This window comes from Stegostoma tigrinum, chromosome 14, assembly GCF_030684315.1.
Source record: "Stegostoma tigrinum isolate sSteTig4 chromosome 14, sSteTig4.hap1, whole genome shotgun sequence".
In the NCBI taxonomy this organism is placed as follows: domain Eukaryota; kingdom Metazoa; phylum Chordata; class Chondrichthyes; order Orectolobiformes; family Stegostomatidae; genus Stegostoma; species Stegostoma tigrinum.
In genome coordinates, this window is record NC_081367.1 from 51,707,347 (window position 1) to 51,727,355 (window position 20,009).

A 20,009-nucleotide genomic window follows, 5' to 3' on the forward strand; every position below is an offset into this window, starting at 1 on the left:
TCTTCAGTCCTCCAAGTGTCAAAGATATCATCTATCACATCCTCTGCCAGCTCCAGGTAGGTGCCTGTGATGTGCTCACCATGTTGTAACCCTAAGCCTAATCTCTAACAAGATGAATATCTCCCATCAGCTTCTGATGATCCAATCCTGCTGATGTACCATTTATTGTTGCGGCATTGCTGGGTATTATTTTCTGACATTAATGCTGATGGAGGGGGCTGGGGTATGCGTCATCCGAGGGCTCTGAGTCTGCATTCTGCGAGGTGGTGCTCGAGCTGGAAAGCTGTGTCTCCCTTTCCCTGTGAGAACCTACAATGTAGAGCATGAAGAATTGGCTGATGGACCTGTACAATCCATTTTATCAACATTGTTGCACACTACTCCCACCTGTCCATTTGTGAATACCAGACTGCAGGTCTCCTTACTAGATGTCTGGGAGGCTCCAGTCTCTCCATCTGTATACTTAATCCCAGTCTTCCCTAGCAAGTTCCATGGCCTCCTGCTCAGAGGGTATCAGCAGTTGGATATCAGGGACTCCTCTGCCTGTGTGACTACACTCATGTTGATTACAAATATCTTTCTCCTGGGGACAGATTGTTCGTGTGTCATTCCAGAAGGTGCATAATCACTTTATTGATATGCAAGCTAACATCAGTTTCTGTGTGTGCCCTAAAGGTGCTTGAGGCCTCTCTCCCTGGTACACCTCCATGATTTCACATTTTCACTTCATCTATTCTGTCTGCTAAGGAGGCTTGCAATCCAAACTCTTGAGTGACATCCTTCCCCTCTCACTAACTTACACTGCCTGATGCACTGATCAGTTTCACTTCACTGCCATTCATTCTTGGGGAGTGCAGCAAAACACTGATCTGTGTTTGGCACCATGCCCAAGCTCTAAAGTGGGCCCCATGACCTTGAACATGGCTACAGCCTCCACCAGGCCCTTTGGTCAGACAGGAAGCTTAGACTTGAGGTGTACCTGCATGAATGCATCCTTGAACCTGAGGGCCTGTCATTGTCTGGGCTGACACCTAATTGTGAGATCCTGACCTGTAAATGGTGGCAGCAGTGATTTCATCCTGGGGTGGAGGGGTATATAGCAGAAGGTTCTGCAGCAGTCTTAAGACATCCACTCTAAGGGCCTGAGTGATATTCCTGGCATACACAAAACAAATGTTTCGCTGGGTGCCCATTTAAATATGGCACCTTTACCACCTTTCAGTAACAACTGAAAGAACTGTGGATGCTGCACATCAGAAACAAAAACAGATGTTTGCCCTGAGCAAGGGTCACCAGACCTGAAACATTAACTCTAATTTGCCTTCACTGATGCTGCCAGACCTGTTGAGTTTTTCCGGCAACTTCAGTTTTAGTTTCTATTAAGTAACATCTGGAGTGACGCCTTCTTTCCTGCTCTCCTCCACATGTTTCACTGCATCCCTTGACTATGCTAATGGGCTGGCCACCACAAGGTCAGTTATTCCACTCCCGAACAGAAGCCATGTTTGTTTGCTGTCCCACCATCAACAAACTTGTTACTATGAAAAGATTCCATCAAAAAACCGAGGCCAAGGTATGTTTGCTTAGATGAATGGTGTTGAATTGGCCACTTCTAATGGTCACTACAGGAGTCTTGCATACAGATTTCTGATTGTTTATTGACGTGTGCACAGGGCAAGCCCACTGTAGCTAAAATGAACATTCTGCTGAACTCAGAAAATTGCAGGAACTTTGCGTCATTTTTGGCCATGTAGGCATTTCATTATTTAAATTCTAACATTTCATACCAAGAAAGATATTAATAATATTAATATCTTATTGTTACTATTATTAGCTATTAATATCTTATTCCCACAGTCAAGGATTGTTTAATCTTTAATCTTAACCTCTGACCTTTCATACTTCCTGGTTAGCTGCTTGGCACCAAGGACAAGAGTTCACTTCCAGCCATGAGTGATTATCTGTGTGGTGTTTGCACATTCTCCCCATGTCTGCATGGGTTTTCTCCAGGTGTTCCAGTTTCCTCCCTCAGTTCAAAGATGGGTTTTCTCCAGGTGTTCCAGTTTCCTCCCTCAGTTCAAAGATGGGTAGGCTAGGTGGATTGGCCGTGCTAAATTGCCCGTCATATTCAGGGATGTGCAGGCTAGGAGGATAATCCATGGGATATGCAGGGATAGGTTTGAGGTGTGGGGCTGAATGGGATACTCTTTGGAGGGTCAGTGTGAACTTGATGGGCTGAATGGCCAGCTTCCATACTGTAGAGATTCTGTGGTTCAGCTTTATTATCCTATTCTGGTACTGTTTATCCCATTCCTTATCAGTATCTGCGCTTTCTCCTTTATTCTTTAGTCCTTCTGCCTCTCTCTGGAATGTTCTGCTGATGCTAACACTTACATGGCACAAGATTCATCTGGGAATTTCCTTACCTTTTTGGTCTAACTCACTCTTACAATGTGTTAACATTTATTATGAATCTCTTATGTTTGTGTTTTACTTTATCTAGAAATTAGTTACAGTGTCCCCTGACCTTCCATACCTCATAAATTCTTTAAATGTCTGTCAAATGAAAGACAATGAACTCATCCTTGTGAGTGGATTGATTTCTCCAGGAGGCTGTTATGACAATTCAGATGATTCCCAGGTATGAAGCTTGCAATTTTCATTGAAAAACATCTTTACAGTTGACTTGATTGATTCAATAACATGATTATGTCAGTGTTGAATCTGTGAATGCACAGCAGACTCAGAAATGAGAGATGATGAGAACTGCAGATACTGGAGAATCCAGGATAACAAAATGTGGGGCTGGATGAACACAGCAGGCCAAGCAGTGTCTTAATGCTGATTTAAAAATGAATTGTTTTTCTGTGAATGAGACTCAAGTCTTTGGAAAGTTCTGTTAATTAGTTGGAGGTAGGGGGGAGAGAAAATGGAGATTATGACATGAGAAGTAACGATTATTAATAACAATGACTAAGTTTGTCTTAAAACAGCTTAATCATTTTCTGATGAAGGGTCTAGGCCTGAAACGTCAGTTTTCCTGCTCCTAAGACGCTGCTTGGCCTGCTGTGTTCATCCAGCTCCACACCATGTTATCTCGGATTCTTCAGCATCTGCAGGTCCTGTTATCTCTAATCATTTCCACTTACTGGTCTGCTGCAAAGATGCAGCCTGGTGATTCTCTGGAGTCCCTATTTGGTGCTCACGGCAATAGCACATTTTCACCAAATTTCTTCAAATCAATGATGCTACTGCAATGCCATATTCTGGTTTGTTAATTACAGTAAGTAAATGCTACACAGTAAACCTGTTAAGAGAATGTTAGTCACAGTACTATCTCTTGAAATTCCTTTCCACTTTTGTGTCCTGAGAGTTTTATGCTTTTAAACAGATAAAGAACCAGCCCAGTTCTTCCCCTCCCCCCACTGCATCACAAAACCAGCCCAGCTCGTCCCCTCCCCCCACTGCATCCCAAAACTAGCCCAGCCTGTCTCTGATAACAAAGTGTGGAGATGGATGAACACAGCAGGCCAAGCAGCATCTCAGGAGCACAAAAGCTGACGTTTCCGGCCTAGACCCTTCATCAGAGAGTCTACGCCCGAAATGTCAGCGTTTGTGCTTCTGAAATGCTGCTTGGCCTGCTGTGTTCATCCAGCTCCACACTTTGTTACCTTGGATTCTCCAGCATCTGCAGTTCCCATTATCTCTGATACAATCCCAGCCTGTCTCTGCTTCCCTAACCTGTTCTTCCTCTCACCCATCCCCTTCTCCCACCTCAAGCCGCACCTCCATTTCCTACCTACCACCTCATCCCGCCTCCTTGACCTGTCCATCTTCCCTGGACTGACCTATCCCCTCCCTACTTCCTCACCTATACTCTCCTCTCTACCTATCTTGTTTTCTCTCCATCTTCTGTCCGCCTCCCCCTCTCTCCCTATTTATTCCAGTTCCCTCTCCCCATCCCCCTCTCTGATGAAGGGTCTAGGTCCGAAATGTCAGCTTTTGTGCTCCTGAGATGCTGCTTGGCCTGCTGTGTTCATCCAGCTCCTCACTTTGTTATAAAGAACATTTCCATTATGATTTGCGACCAGTTATTCTAGTTTTTAATTAGTTAGCATGCATTTTTAATTTGGAATTATATTGTGTCAAAACCTGGTGTAACTGCTTATTGTGCTGGTTGTGCAGTATCCTGTTAAAACAATTCAATCAAAATTTTAAAATGAGCAAATACAGACCTTTTGTCCTCCACTACATCAGTAGTCAATGCAAATGAGTTATAACAGATACTTTGCAACTTAATTGCTTTATGAGAGAAAATCTAATTAAGGATAGTCATTAATTAAAATATGAAATAAAGTTGTCAGCTTTATAGTACTGCATTTCAGAAAGATTATATTTTGTATTTTTAATAAATGCCAGGAGATAGCATAAACATCTTTACGAACGGGGTGAATAAGGTCAAAATTAATCAGCCTTGTTTTATCACTAGAAATGTGGTAGAACAGCAGAATCTCTGGAGTCAGGGCTTGATAATTTGGGACTGCTGTCAATTGCTACCTATACTGGCATAGGTAACTCTTGATCACAGATCAGGTGAGAGGGTATGTGCCATAGTTTTAACACACAAAGGGCTAAGGGCCACTTTTACTTACAATCTTGGCTTGGATCCTAGTGTGTATTCCACATGCCTGATGGCAATCACTTTTGCACTAGAGCACTTAGTGTAGCGAAGTTGGGCTCTTCAAAACTTCCTGAGCAGGAATTCCTCCTCAATGCTCACTCTGATATTGGAGGGCAAGTATTCAGCGCACAGATGTTCCACCACAACCAGACACTTTGCAGATACACAGCCTGGGTTTGGACCCAATATTTCTGATTCCTGCAAGTCTCCCTACAGCATTGCTGTGCATCTGGTGAATGTGCGCAGGATGTGTGCCACTTGACCCATGAAGATTTAGGGCCTATGAGCCTTAATCCAGCAAACATGCAAAAATATTGTGGATCACACCAATAAACTCAAAGTACACCAGTAAACCTGTCAATAATCGCAGTCAATATGAGTAAATAATACAGCTTTTAATATTCCCTGCCTTAAACTGATCTATTTGGTTTTCAATGATTTGTCCTCTTCTGTAAATATTCAAAGTTCTTTCTGCAACACCTTTTACGATATAAAATTTTTTTTTTAGGGTCTTCATTCCAATCATTTAGCAGATGAATGTTTCTCTCATCCCCCACAGTGGGACAGACCACCTGATGTTTGTTTACTTCAATCAGCCAGAAGGTGCCAGAAGAATGACATAGCCTGCGTCATTTATGAAATAAATAAATGTATGATTGGCTTGGACTATGTTAAAAAAAAGAAAATACACCTTCAGCGCACCAGCAATTGCAAATCAGGCGATGACACCAATTGTTCAGTATCATCCATCGAAGAAGACTTTCTCACTGCCCCTGAGCACTTCGATGATGAGGAGGATGAAATTCATGATGTCTTAAGTGGTGAGTACTTACTTGAAGTCAATATTTCTCAAGTTAGCACAAAGTTTGCTGCTCGCTCAATCCTATAGTACAGGGTAGCACAGGATGATCATTTTTTGTTTTGTAATGAGATATGGGCATCACAAGCAAGGCCAATATTTCTGGTCCATCCTGATTGTGCTTGAGCTGAGTGGTTTTCTCAGCTTTTTCAGAAGGTAGTTAAGCACCAGGGACCTGGGATCGATTCCACCCTCAGACGACTGTCTGTTTGGAGTTTGCACATGCTCCCAGTGTCTGTGGGGGTTTCCTTCAGGTCCTCTGGTTTCCTCCCACATTCCAAAGATGGGCAGGTTAGGTGGAATGGCCATGCTAAATTGCCTGTGGCATCAAAGGGTGAGAAAGTTAGGTGGATTAAACATGGAAAATGCAGGGTTACATGGAAGAGGTGGGGATTCGGGTTTGGGTTTGGGTAGGATGCTGTTCAGAATGTGGTGTGGACTTGTTGGGCCAGATGGCCTGTTTCTACACAGTAAAGTTCTATGATTCTAAATGCTAGTGGTCTGGAGTCACATGTGGACCAGACCATGTATGGAATGGCAAATTTCCTTCCCTAAAGGACATGAGTGAACCAGGTGGATTTTGCTTAGAACTGTCAATGACAGTCTCAGTAATGACAACTAGTTTTATATTCCAGGTTTTGAAATTGAATTTTGCTCCCATTGTGAATTCAAACCCACAGCCCCCAGAACACGAGCCTGAGCTTTTGGATTACTAATTACTAAAGTGCTACCACTAATAAATCCAGCCTCAAGTATATATTTTTGTTGTTAACAGGGTGTGAAATTCTTTACCTATCCCCAGCTTTGTGCCAATTGCAAACTGGGAGATATTACATTTAGTTCCCAAGAAAGAGTTCATTTAAATCATCAACATGTTACATATGCCGACTGAAGTCAATGGAATATAGAGAATCCTTAAAGGAATTGTTGGAGGCCACTATGAAAATGACACACTTATTATTTTTGAGGCTGGGGTGAAGAAGAAAGAACAATTTGGATAAATGCTTGCTTAATGCTTAGTTTGTGCGGTAGATTAAATTGAAATTTTGCAATGTGTATCTTTGTATCAAAATGCTTTGTAAAGGGCAGAGAATGATTCATAAATTCATGAAATATTGTGAAACTAATTTTTTTTGTTTCTTCTAGATACTGTGAATATTACTGGTTCAAACCCCACAACAGATACCAAAAAGCCTAAAGCAAAGACTAAGAGTCTCTTGCAGATGCGACAGAACAAAGGGAATGTATTTCTTCAAAGGACATGTAATCCAAAGGATACATCAGTGTCCGAGCATCCAAGCGAAGCGAGCTCTGAAAACACTGAACAGATCATTTATTGTGAAACCAAATATAATACTGTAGACGGAGGCAGAGGAAGGCAGAATCCAGATGAAAAGTGTCAGAAAGGAACATTCATCTTAAAATCATTTCCAGACAATATCTCTATGAAACACGGTCTGGAGGAAGAGCATAAGTCTTGCATAACTCAATGCTTTAATGAGGATCTTCAAAACAACTCCCTAGCATCGTTTGTGGATACACAGGACACTGAAGATAAACTTAGTGCCTCTTCATCAACAGAGGAGAATCCAAATGTGGAGGGAGAATATGCCTCAAACTTAGCAGAGTCTGTCTTACAAGATGCCTTCATTAGACTATCCCAGTCAGAATGTACTTTTACCACAGAGGCTGCTGTTAGCATCTCTGCGGAAAACAATGATACACATTCAACTGGCAATCTCAAAGCAGGATCAACAACCCCTCCGTGCCCATGGAATGTTCTTCCTAAAATCGTTATTGTACAAAGTCCAGACAACTGTGAGAACACTCCAGAATGGCAAGAAAAGTTTAGTCCAACAATGGCATCAGACTTGGACTCAAGTCCGTTGTGTGAATCACCATCCTGTGTGCAGGAATGTATGATGGACCGTAAGAGTTTGGAGGCAAATGAATTGCCTCCCAGCTCTGTGGAAATAGCACTAGTCTGTGCAGCCAGTGTTGTAGGAACTGTTTCAAGCCCTTATGTTGCTGAGAGTCTGCAATTAGACCAAACCTTGTATGATACAGACGATCCATCCAGTGAAAGGAATGAAAAAAGAATGTTACTAAATGACTGTAGATGTGATGAAATGCAATTTTCATTCTCTTCAGCACTCTATGGTGTGACTCAGGTGGCCAGTGCTATAGGTATCGCAGGTGGGCTAACTGATGAACAAGACAACAGTTTTTCAGCTACTTCAAGTGGTCTCCTATCTGCAGCTGAGACTTCTGCTGCAGTTACTCTCCGGAGCAGTGTGAGAGTTGGAAGCTGTGTCGAAACATTTGCTTCTAACATTGCTGAGGTATTGCTCGAAGAAGCAGCCACTGTTCTTGCAAAACCAGACTACTATAAAAGTGTCGGCGAGCTCATGGAATCCATGGGCAAGAAGTTAATTGAAACAGTGACAAATCCAAAAGTCTCTCACTGGGAGGAATTGTCAAAGGATGACTTTACCCATAATATATCAGATTTAATTCTGAAGCATTCTTTCCAAGAAGCAAATGAAAAAGTAGGCTTAACAAATCCGGTGAAAGAAAATCATTCAGATGGGAATCCAACCTGCATGTTTATAGAGACTGCAAATAAATCTCTCTTCAACATTATATACGCCACTTGTAGAAAAATCAAGGACATTGTAAGGAACAATGGTGTTTCCATGACCTTTCAAGAAGATGAAGCCAACAACTGGAAGGTTTTGGAAAATACTAGCAAACAGAAGGATGGGATTACACAGAATTATTTTAACAATGACAGTTTTGAAGACTTTGGCCAGCCCAACACCACTGTTTCTGTCCAAGAGAGCCTAATAGACTCTACAATCTCAAATAAAAACGTATTTGAGGAATCGGACTTTTCACAACAAGTTAATCTGAACTCAGTGTGGCTTTCCAGTAGACGAGGTAGTGACTGTACAAATAACACACACAATTTGACTGACCAACAGATATCAAAGATTGTCAGTGCTGCCATTACCAATTATGTAACACCGCAATACCAACAGAAAACATATGACAAGGATGCAAGTTCATGTTCCTCTGTTGGCGCTTACGAGACAGATATGGGATGTAGTGGCGCCATGCCAGCACAAACATGGGGTTATAGCATTGCGCGTGCAGAAACCAGAGAATTACAGAGAACCAGATCTCAGCCAGAGAGAGAACAGAACTTACTTTTGATAAATGCACAAAATGCCTTAAGCCTACCTAAATCTTCAACCCATGTTATGCAATCAACAGAAGCAAACTTTTTAATAAATGGGTTTGCTGACCAGATTGCGAAAACAGTTGTTTCCATGGCGACAGAGATGGCAGCCATTTGTCTTGAAAATACAAATGCTAAGCAGCCATGGTTCTGTCCATGGAAAAGAAGACTTGGAGATCCTGAAAGTTTCATGGTTCCACAGTCATCCTCATCCAGGGTAGTCATGAGGAGTAAAGAATCCCAAACCATGTCTCCAGTTAGCAAAAGACTTAAGCCGCCCAGACTTAGTGAGATTAAAAGAAAAACACAAGAACAGCCTGAGCTGAAGGAAAAGCTAATGAACAGAGTGGTCGATGAATCGTTGAACTTTGATGATGGCTTGGAGCCAATAAACAACTTTGCCAATGAGGTGGCAGGAAAAATAGTAAACTCGGCAGAACTAGCCATGGTTGACTCTGTGAAGCAAGGTCTGGGCCTAACTAGAAATAGGTTACTATGTGAGAGGTGGAACAGGGGAAAGGCATCCAGTTATGAGAGCATTCCAGAAGAGGACGTGGATTCCAGCAGTTCATGGGCTGCCCTGGGTACCATGGCTAAACTTGGCCAGCCAATAAGCAGGGCCAGTTCCATCTCCAAGCAGTCAAGCTGTGAGAGTATTACCGATGAATTTTCCAACTTTATGGTGAGTCAAATGGAAAACGAAGGATGGGGATTTGATTTATTGCTGGATTACTATGCTGGCAAGCACGCCAGCAACATCTTAAGTGCAGCACTCCAACAGGTGTGCAAAAAGAACGGGCATCTTAGCATCAGTGCAACCTGTCTTTCAAAACAATCTAGTACAGAGAGCATTACGGAGGAGTTCTACAGATACATGCTGCAGGAACTGGATAAAGAAAGCAAAGAAAATAAAACCAACAAGGAATTACTAGTGCCATCTGCTAGAACAATCATGTGCTTCAGGCAATCATCAATGCCAGACAGACGAACATCAGAGGAGAGATTGACAGTAACTCCTCCCATGAAAGCAAATTCCTTTGATGGCTTTGCCCAAAATGACCACAGAAATACATTAGATATACGTATGGGATACACGGCATTGTCCACTAATCTCTATAAATCTCTAACAGACTCTTGTTTGTATCAGAAGTGTAAAACTGACCATATCACTGATATGCTCATAAATGAAACTTGGTCAAATTCTATTGAGGCTCTAATGCGAAAGAATAAAATCATCTGTGATGACACTGACAATCAGAATGCTGAACAGCTACCCAGCGGAGGCCAGCCAAATGTTGAAAGATATGCCACTGGAATAGTTTCAGATCCTGGTAGATGTGGCAAGTTATCTGACAGTGGTCAGCAAGACTCCATTGAATATGCATCCCATGACTCTGGAACAAAAAACAAAAGATGTGAGGCGCCCATCCAACATAAATTGGAGAAAACAAAAGTAACAAATGAAAAGATGTGTTTCACATCAAATGATTGGGCAACAGTGAAGAGAAAGCAGTTGTCCCACTGTCCAAGGGAAGTCCCTTTAATTCATATAGAGGATGATCAAAGAGAAGATGTCAAAGAATGCCTTCAAGCAAACACAACCAGCGATAGCAAGGTATTGGCTGAAAAGAGGCCACTAGAAAGGAAGTTTGCAGAAGTTGATGGTGACTGGCATACTGAGTCTAGTTCAATAACAACTAGCAGGTAAATGATTCACAAAGAGATGACTTTGTTGACTTTTATTTAAGAGTGCATATGTGACGAAATGAAAATTCTGAAGTTTTTAAATGTAATTATAAAACAATAAGAGATAATAAGCACTGATGGCACAACATGGTTAGATCTCGGCTTTTTTCTTGTTTGCCTTCCTTCATGCAGATGGGCGTATGATACAACAATAATGCTGCTCTTGCATAGTCATTACAAACTTGTTAGTCTCCAGCACAGCTGCACATAAAGCATGGAAAACACTGCAGAGGTGGTGAACTCTGGAAGCCAATGTTCCATCGCTGCATCCCAAAATATTTTCTGAAATATTTGATTTGGATTTGAATTACTTAAATGTGCTTTCTGTTTCCATTGTCTCTCTAGAGAGCTTGTTCGTTAGATTGCCCTTTCTCCCCCTTGGGTAATGGCCCAGAAATTCTGATCATCATCAGAACTGATTCAACTGGTTGTAGAAATCTTCTTTCAAATTACTCACTTTTCTGTCATGAATTTCCTGGCCTGTCGCAAATGCATCCATCAGAGGAAACCAGAGAGAAATGCTCTCAATGCAGAAGTAACATTGCTGGCCAAGATTTGCCCTGTGTTTCAGGAGTTAATGTTCCCAAAACCATGTTGACAGTAACTGAGGAAAGGTAAGTGAGGAAGGTTGGCTAGTAAGGGTGTACATACAAGGGTAGTATGCCAGGTGGTTGAAGTGCCAGGTGGCCAAATTTGGGTAAGGCACCAAAATGATCTAGGGTAGTAGAATGCCAAGTAAGTGGATGAGTGTTTAAGGTAGGCTAAAGGATCAGGCCAGTGTTGGCAGTATTGGTTATGTAAGGTCAGGTCGATATGGATTGGATTTGGGTGAGGGGGTGTGCTGGTTCCTGCATGGGTGAGTTAGGGAGGTATGAGTATCAGGTGTAGTAAGGTCAGGTTAGCAGAAGAGCGGGAGGTGTCATCTGATGCAATGGGAGTTTGGGTTGGTGGCTAAGGGGTGTCAGATGCAACAGTTGTTGTGGTTTGACGAGAGTTTGGGTTCATGTTAGATCAGGCAGGGTTGGGCGAAGATAGAGTTCATTTAAATCACCAACATGTTGCATATGCCGACTGAAGTCATGACAATCCTTTAAGAAATTGTTGGAGGCCACTATGAAAATTACACACTTAGTACTTTTGAGGCTGGAATGAACAAGAAGGAGCAAATTGGATAAATGTTTGCTTGATGCTTAGCTTGCAAATATTTCAATTTAATCTATTACACAATGTGTAGGGTTTGGGTCCAATGAGGTCTGGCAAGATCAGGGTTTTGAGAAGGGTAGGTGTTATGTCAGGCAGAATGGGACTGTGGTTTGGATATGGCAGAGGGGAGTGGTCAGGTCAGGTCAGATCAGATCAGAAAATCTCAAGATTCTGGGGAAATGCAGTTGGGGGTTTAGCAGTGAATATAAGGTTCAGATTAACAGCCAGATACATTTTGATTTAACTCCATTTAACATCATTTTTAGTCAAGTGCACTCCAAAATGTGGCTCACTCCTCTCCAAGAAACTGATAGCATCTTGGTAGAGGCTCTTCTGAACTTTATGCTTCAATTATAGCAAGAAAAGATAAGTTAAACTGATGTCCAGTCTCTCTGCAACAGTCAACTAAAGATGTTTCAAACGCAGTGTTCTCACCATTTAAAATAATTTCTAAAGAGAAATAGAGTATGGAGATGTTATTTTTCAAGCTTTAATGGAACCTGCTTCTATTACACAAGAGTTCTTCAAATTAGTAACAGTAATCCTGGAATAGGTACCACAGTCAGCAACATGTCATCATGTGAGTGACAAACATTTGTGGCAAATCCTTTAAATATTTCCACCACTGTAAAAACACATTGAGATGGCCTGCCACTGTGAAAAAGGATTTGCATTTAAATGAGAACTTTCCCAATCGCAATGTTTTATAGTCAATAGACTATAGTCGCTGTCATAACGGACAACCCAACTGCCAATTTGATCACTCATCAGCAATGAGACACATGACCAGACAATATTTTATTTGTGATGTTAATTGAATAGTAGGTATTGATCAGGATTACTGAAGAACATTACACTCACTTTCAAGTCACACAGAGGGATCTTTTATGCACATTTGGATGAACATTTAGGGACTTGGTTTCACATCTCACTCACACATCTAAGTGTGTACCACACAATCAGTACTACACAGAAGTATCAACCTATGCTTGTTCCTCATCTAGAACCAGAACACTTACCCTTCTGACTCAGAGTATATCAATGAGCCAAGCGTGACACTATGGGTGCAGTACAATGTGATATTAGGATGACAGTTTATATCTAGATCTTTGGATAGCAGGTTTGCAGTCATTACCAGCCAGGTGAAAGGAAATGTCAAACAGCAGTAAGGTTTGTTTAAGCTGGCCCACAATAAACCATTAAATTCATTCTGAGGCAACAAATGCCTAGTCCTGTTCCTATTTCTTATGGCCTTGTGGTTCAAAAAGGATCCTTTACTTCACAATTTTATACACGATGGCCTAGTGGTATTATCACTGGCCTAGTGGTATTATCACAGGACTGTTAATCCAGAGACCCAGGTAAAGTTCTGGGGACCTGGCTTTGAATCCTGCCACAGCAGATGGTGGAATTTGAATTCAACAAACAGCTGGAATTAAGAATCTAACGATGACCATAAATCCATTTCCAGTTGACAGAGGAAATACCCATCTGGTTCACTAATGTCCTTTAGGGAAGGAAACTGCCACTGTTACCTGGTCTGGCCTATATGTGACTCTTAACTGCCCTCTGGGCAATTGGAGATGGGCAATAAATGCCAGCCTAGCCAGTGATGTACCCATCCTGTGAATGAATAAAACAAAAGCTTGGCGGAAGGTGCTTGGAAAGGATTTCAAAACATTTTTATCACAGTAGAATACAGAAACTTGCCAATTTAAGGCTTTTTAATTCTGAAGAAACATCTAAATGTTTCTTCCTTGGTTTAGAATAGTTTATCACTAAATTAATTTGATTGTTGCCATTTCTTGAGCTGTCTCTCAGGGGAAATCTTCCTCTCAATGAAGGTGCTGAGTATAACTTTGAATTTCTGACCATAGATGTCACAGACCAATCAACCAGAAGACTCATCACTGAAAGCACTATGGAAGGTGGAATAAAAATACATTGCTGTTAGGGAAACAAAGATTTTCCATAATTGGGCATTCACAATTACAAAATTAGCTCTGTCTTGCTGTATGGCTGTTCCAGGTAATTTCTAGATAGCTGGATAATTACGATTTGATCTGTTTAATTCCTAGTGGAAACTTATTAACATTGGGCATGCAAAAGGAATAGAAACTTTCTTGCCATGCAAATGCTGTTGGCTTGTGCAGTAACTAATTCCAGTTGACTTAGTAAGCCTAAATGACAATCTTCAAAGTTCTTGATCAATGGCAGATACTTTTTCAGGGTAATCCATGTGAGGATTTACTTCAATTGGAATCAATTGCCACCACCTGACAATCTACTTGTGCAATGCAATAAGCAAGGGATATTATCTTATTATCTCCTTGTGGCCTGAGCTTTATGTTTGTGTTTCTTTTCACCTGTGATCTATTGACTTCTCTCAAAGCACAGCAAGCAAACACTTGACAAGTGTAATCTTGACATGAATCATTAAGTTGGTCTATTTCATTTCAGATCACTCACCATCCTGACTCAGAACTATATCACCGTTCCTTTCTTGTCACTCATCAAGATCCTGGAACTCCCTTCCTGACAGCACTGTGGAGATTCCCTACACCCTTTAGAGTATAGTGGTCCATGAAGGTAGCTCACTGCCACCTTCTGAAGTCAATTCAGGATAGGCGCAATTAGCGCTGGGCCAGCCAGTGCTGCCCACATCGTATAAATGACTTATTTTTTAAGTGCATGAAACATGGTTTTGATGACATTCCCGTTAGCCTGGATAACTTTTTGATAAGATCATAAAATAATAAATAAATGGCATCTCCCTACATAAGCGAATAATCTTTATTTGCCTTAAGTCATGTATCTAACAATGTATATTTAACACCTGCGCCTTCTCCACCACTCCAAAACTGATTATAACCATCTCAATCATTTTCTCGACCTTGCTACAATGAAGAATTAAGGTCACGTGAGCAGTGGCAAGAAACATGCTGCTTCCAAATTTTTCAGTTTGTTTGTATCTGTCTTCCTCTTGCTCAATAGCTATAAAAAGCAATCAAAGACTTCACAATTCTAGAGATCGCAAGAACTGCAGATGCTGGGGTCAGAGATAACACAATGTGGAGCTGGAGGAACATGGCAGGCCAGGCAACATCAGAGGGGCAGGAATGTTAATGTTTCGGGTCGGGACCCTTCAGAAATTTCTGAAGAAGGGTCCCAACCCGAAATGTCAACTTTCCTGCTCCTCTGATGCTGTCTGGCCTGCTGTGTTCCTTCGCAATACTGAACTCTATGAAGTGTTATTCACCAACAACAAAAGTAACGTAAATGGATTCGTGGGGACTGCAGATGCTGGAGAATCCGACATAACAAAGTGTGGAGCTGGATGAACACAGCAGGGTCTAGGCCCAAAACGTCAGCTTTTGTGCTCCTAAGATGCTGCTTGGCCTGCTGTGTTCATCCAGCTCCACACATTGTAAATGGATTCTTGATTAGTTACAATAATGAAGAAAAATCAGTGTGTTCGTCTGCATCTAAACTGCTTATTTCTCAACCTGTTTTGTTTTAACGTGAATAAATGTAGTTATTTAGAACACAGTGCTTAAAGTAGCTATTTTCCCCAATCATATCTGTGGTAAAATAGCAAAAATATTGTCACATGTGATAGGTACATTATGTTTGCTATTCCAAAAAGCAGTTTCGAATTAATTTAAGAACTGGATTTGAACCCAGTTTGTGTAATTCAGTGTGCTTATCCCTTAACAAAATTGCCAATAAAGTTGTCAAAATGTCCCTCTGTATATAATTTCATTCTCAGTTTCACAGCGATTGGCAGACAAGGAACTGAACAATACTGACAGCTGGTGTTATTAGATGGTGACATGTTAGTCTTGATGACAGCAGTGTTTTAAAGGAATATCGTTGATTATATAGTTTAATATGAAGTGTCTGTTTTTCTGATCAACTGTAGATCTCAAGTTGAGGAATTTTGTGCTCAGTAATGAAACAGCAACTCCAGCCAATGACCCCAAAGGACACTGTCCAGACAGATCTTGTAATCTCTGTGAAATAGAATTCCCCAGCAATTATGCTAACAAGTAGGGCAAGCAGAAAATCATTTCGAAGCATTTTCATGAACAGGAAACAGCAAACCAAACAGTTAAAAGCACTGAATCCCTTTGCTTTTAATTTAAATTTTCAGATCACAAAACATATGATTGATTAGTTTGAAACTAAAATATTATGAACAAAACTAAAATAATTTTAAAATATGGGAATTGTAATCATGAGGAAAAATGCTGAAATTCAATTTCGGGGCTAGCTAACGGTTTGTTAATACATTATTAAAACTCTATTGACTCCTTAGATAAACTGGAAAGTTTTCAAGAGTTTTCACAGCATTACAAATGGAAGTTATTGTCAATTCACTGACTGCTTAGGGATTGTGCACTGGGGCGACCACAAAAGTACAATCTTTGGAGGAGTGATCAGTGATTGATAGTGACCTCAAGATTTTTATGTTATTCTCAACACATGCTGACTGCTAAGTTGCTATAACTTTTGTGGAATAATGACAGTGAATTCTAGCAGTTTTACATACATTACCACTTCAAATTCTGCTATCTACGCTCGCAGCCATAAAGTGCCACCTTTTCACTGTGAATATCATCATGAGTCAATAAGAGGGAGGGGGGAGAGAGAAGGCAACCATGAGAGACTGGCTATTGGCACATCACAGAAGGAAACATAACAAAATAGGAGAAAACAACATATGGCAAAATACTTATTGTAAATTTAAAAATATGTTCTGGTTAAATCATACATGTGAAAACAATCTGCCAAAAGAAATCTAGATTAAAACCAATTAAGCAAAGTATACCTGATTAGCAGCAGTTTTAATACAGCACATTTGATCAATAAGGAGATCATATTTCTCTACAAGTCTTTTTTTTTACACAGAGGACTTCCTCATTAGACTAGCAGTTCAATTTCCAGAGTTGCTTTTACATCAAATGTATTTTTTTTTTCTGGAATGTCCCAATATAGTCAGCTGGTCTATGACTGGAGTTGGTGTATTCAAAGACCCAGTATAATGGTGATCAGGAGTAGATGGGAAATGTGAAACTTAAGGCACGAACAGAGCAATCACAATTTTATTGAATGATGGAACCATCTTCTGGAGCTGAATGGTCTACTTTTGCTATTACTTCACATGCTTGTATGAAAATTTCCTTCCAACTTCACAAACATGGGAGTGGAGAATAGTAAGATAATAAAATGTGAGGCTGGATGAACACAGCAGGCCAAGCAGCATCTCAGGAGCACAAAAGCTGACATTTCGGGCCTAGACCCTTCATCAGTGGAGAATAGTATTTGTTTCGTTTATCTCAACCTGCAGTTACAAACGTATGATACCTCATGGATTAAGGCATTTGAATTGCTTTAAAGTTTTATTTTCAAATCAACATTTCCAGTTCTGGGACCCATGCTTCAGATCTGTTATAGCTTCAAAGCTTGTTAGACCCAGTAATTTGCTGTGATCTAATCTACTGCAACACAGCAATGTGCATTTCTCTAGCAGGGATTGGAAAGCTAGAAATCTAGGGGTATCTAGTATTGGAAACTTGAATGGGCACCTAGGAGACTCACTCACCTGTTATCAGTTGGAGAAATTCAGCCTTGTAGAAATCTCTTTCTGCTCGCAAGAGAATAAGAGTCTACAGTGTAAAATACGGATCCAAAAGAGAGTGATTTGCCAGTTGGCCACCATGATGCGTAAGTATTAAATATCAAAGTCCACACCTTCAGGGAGAAGACAGTGGTGGTTGTTCTTAACTAACCCATAAAATTAAAAACTGCACTGAAATTACAATTTTCGCAGTTGGCTTTAGTGGCAGTATACAAATATGAATTGATTATTTCACATTATGTAACCAACTCAATATTCATTACAATTGGCTTCAGTACATTTTGGGTACCAAACCACACTATCGGTTTACCACAGCATCCAAAAGTGAAAACCAGGCAGGTTGTACACCAGCTACACAGAGTCCCAATTCATAGACGATTGTAATTTTATTGCTCCAGTTGCTGGTTCTATCATGTATTTATAATTTGAGTATGGAGAAATAAACATGAAGCCCACTACATAGCTGCAAATATTAAATAAAATGTTAATACATTGCTATTTCACAAAAGGGTAACTTTCTAATTTTATGCTTCCATTGAGGAGTCTTGCCTGTCAGAAATGGGCAAAACTTACAAACATTCACAATTGTACGTTCAATCGAATTCAGCTACTCGCTCTCTGTAGGAAGTCCTTTCAACTAGGTAGAACCTGTAAATTTGGAAAATTGCGTCCATAATATACAAAGCTGCCCGATTCACCTGAACAGTGAGTTCAGGAGGCTCAGCTCATATAATGAGTTTCATTGGCTTGTAACTTTTGCCTGGTGTGTTTTCTGTTCCATCCCAAGAGTACATGAAGGACCAATCTAGCAGGGACTATTAGCAAGGGCCTGGAAAATTGGCCACTTATCTATTTTCTTCTTTAATGATTGGTTTATTAGAAGGAAATGGAGCAAGAGGAAAAATGTTTGAATTGATTATTCAGTAACGTTCCATTGATTAATTTCCTTTTTCTGTTTTTTTTGTTTCAATAAGCATTCTAAAGAATTCCATACCAGCGACAACGGAGAAGGTCGGAGCTGATGAGCTTCCATGCAGTTTGAGCACCAGCGATGATAGCATGGGAAGCTGGTCACAGCTCATTAATGAAGAAGACCATGCAGAAGACAGCAGTAGCTATCTTCACCTTAGTGAAAGGTTATTAAATGAACATCATAGTTGATTTAGTGAAGGACAAGAGACTCTACGATTGCTACTTAAATTTACAACCTGAGGGTGGTGATAAAATGTTAGAGTCCAATCAGGCTGCTCACTGATATAAGATTGAAGTATCTTGTGTACCTAACATTATTAATCACCACGCATCATACTGTGAAAAGTAATAAAATGAGTGACATTGCACTAAATGAAAGTTTAGTGTTATAGAACTTGAGTACTGCTAGAAAAATAACCCTTTGTCAAAGTGTTTTTGTCTTTGACATCAAGACAATTTTCAATAAATACCAATATAAGGGGAAAATAACATCTTACACTGTATAAGAAGAGATTGATGATTGGCCAGCAGATTTTGATTGGTAAAAGATTTGCAATGAAGAATGCACCAGGTGACAATGGCATTTATCTGCCAAGATTAGTTTAAATTTAAACCAGGCACAAGAGCTTACTTTCCTGTGGTAATCTGAGGTGGTATGGGCACTTTTCAGGACCAACAGCCTTAAAACTGTTCATAAGTTCACCCAATATACAATGAGAAGTGATCTATTCAGGGGACAAGATGGCTTTGGTGTGCCATATTTCAGCATTATGTTTGCACAGTTAACAAATGGCTCAGGCTCTATTTACAATGTTCCTGTTAAAATAAATGTTATAGTGCATGGAACCATAGGAATCTAAGTGCATACAATGATAAGTGAAGATAGAGTGTAGCAGAGAGTATTAGAGTTGCTTCCTCATTTGTTTGCTCCATTTTGTATTTGGGTTTGAATGCAGGATAGAGCTCATTATGACATGCATATAAGGAAAGTCTTATCTGCAGCAGCGAATTCAAATATAGCAAATGTGCAATCTACATATCAGAAGTATGCAAGAGGGAAGATACTAGGTAACATTACATTGAAAACTCATTTCTCATGGAATCCAACAAAGATGTTTGCAGGAGCTGGCTAGTGGGGATTCCATAGCAACATCATCCATTTGGGCATATATGGTGTTGTTAAAACTGAACTCAACTGTATGAGTTGCTGAGTTCATACATTCAATGATGTACATGGCGGTAGTAGTAACTAGAACACCGTGATGTGGTCCTGCAGTGCAAGTGTTTATGGCATCCTTCAGTGTGTACTGGTGAACACATTAACGATGTTAACCGAGGACATGAATACCCCATTGCTGTTAATGTAGGAGTCCTGTATGGTCTTCGCAAATGCGAAGAAGTCCCTCACCGTGTTTATAGTAAACCTACTCAGCTCTGATTGCAGCAATTGACCCAATTCATTTTGTGCAGAACCAGTCAGAAAAAAAAGTGTAAAGTAACATACTTCAGGTATCTTGGGCACCCCATGCGTAAAATGAAACAAACAACTGTGGATGCTGGACACCTGAAACAAAAACTGAAGTTGCTGGAGAAACTCAGTAGGTTTTGAATCCAGTGACTTTTCATCAGCCTATGCATTTGTGGATACAGTATGTTGTGAGGATGA

At 40.5% G+C, this 20,009-nt stretch overlaps 1 protein-coding gene across 4 annotated transcripts in view; it reads left to right on the forward strand.

Annotated features, from left to right (window-relative positions):
• Nucleotides 1-20,009, forward strand: part of sphkap (SPHK1 interactor, AKAP domain containing) — a 439,339-nt gene that overhangs the window by 396,474 nt on the left and 22,856 nt on the right. For 3 of the 4 annotated variants that reach the window (XM_059651148.1, XM_048541821.1, XM_048541823.1), the window contains exons 5-8: nucleotides 2,504-2,641; nucleotides 5,190-5,502; nucleotides 6,687-10,485; nucleotides 18,346-18,507. In XM_059651148.1, the coding sequence (XP_059507131.1) occupies nucleotides 2,504-2,641; nucleotides 5,190-5,502; nucleotides 6,687-10,485; nucleotides 18,346-18,507 (4,412 nt within the window). The remainder of the gene's footprint in view (nucleotides 1-2,503; nucleotides 2,642-5,189; nucleotides 5,503-6,686; nucleotides 10,486-18,345; nucleotides 18,508-20,009) is intronic. The other variant, XM_059651147.1, reaches the window with a different exon arrangement.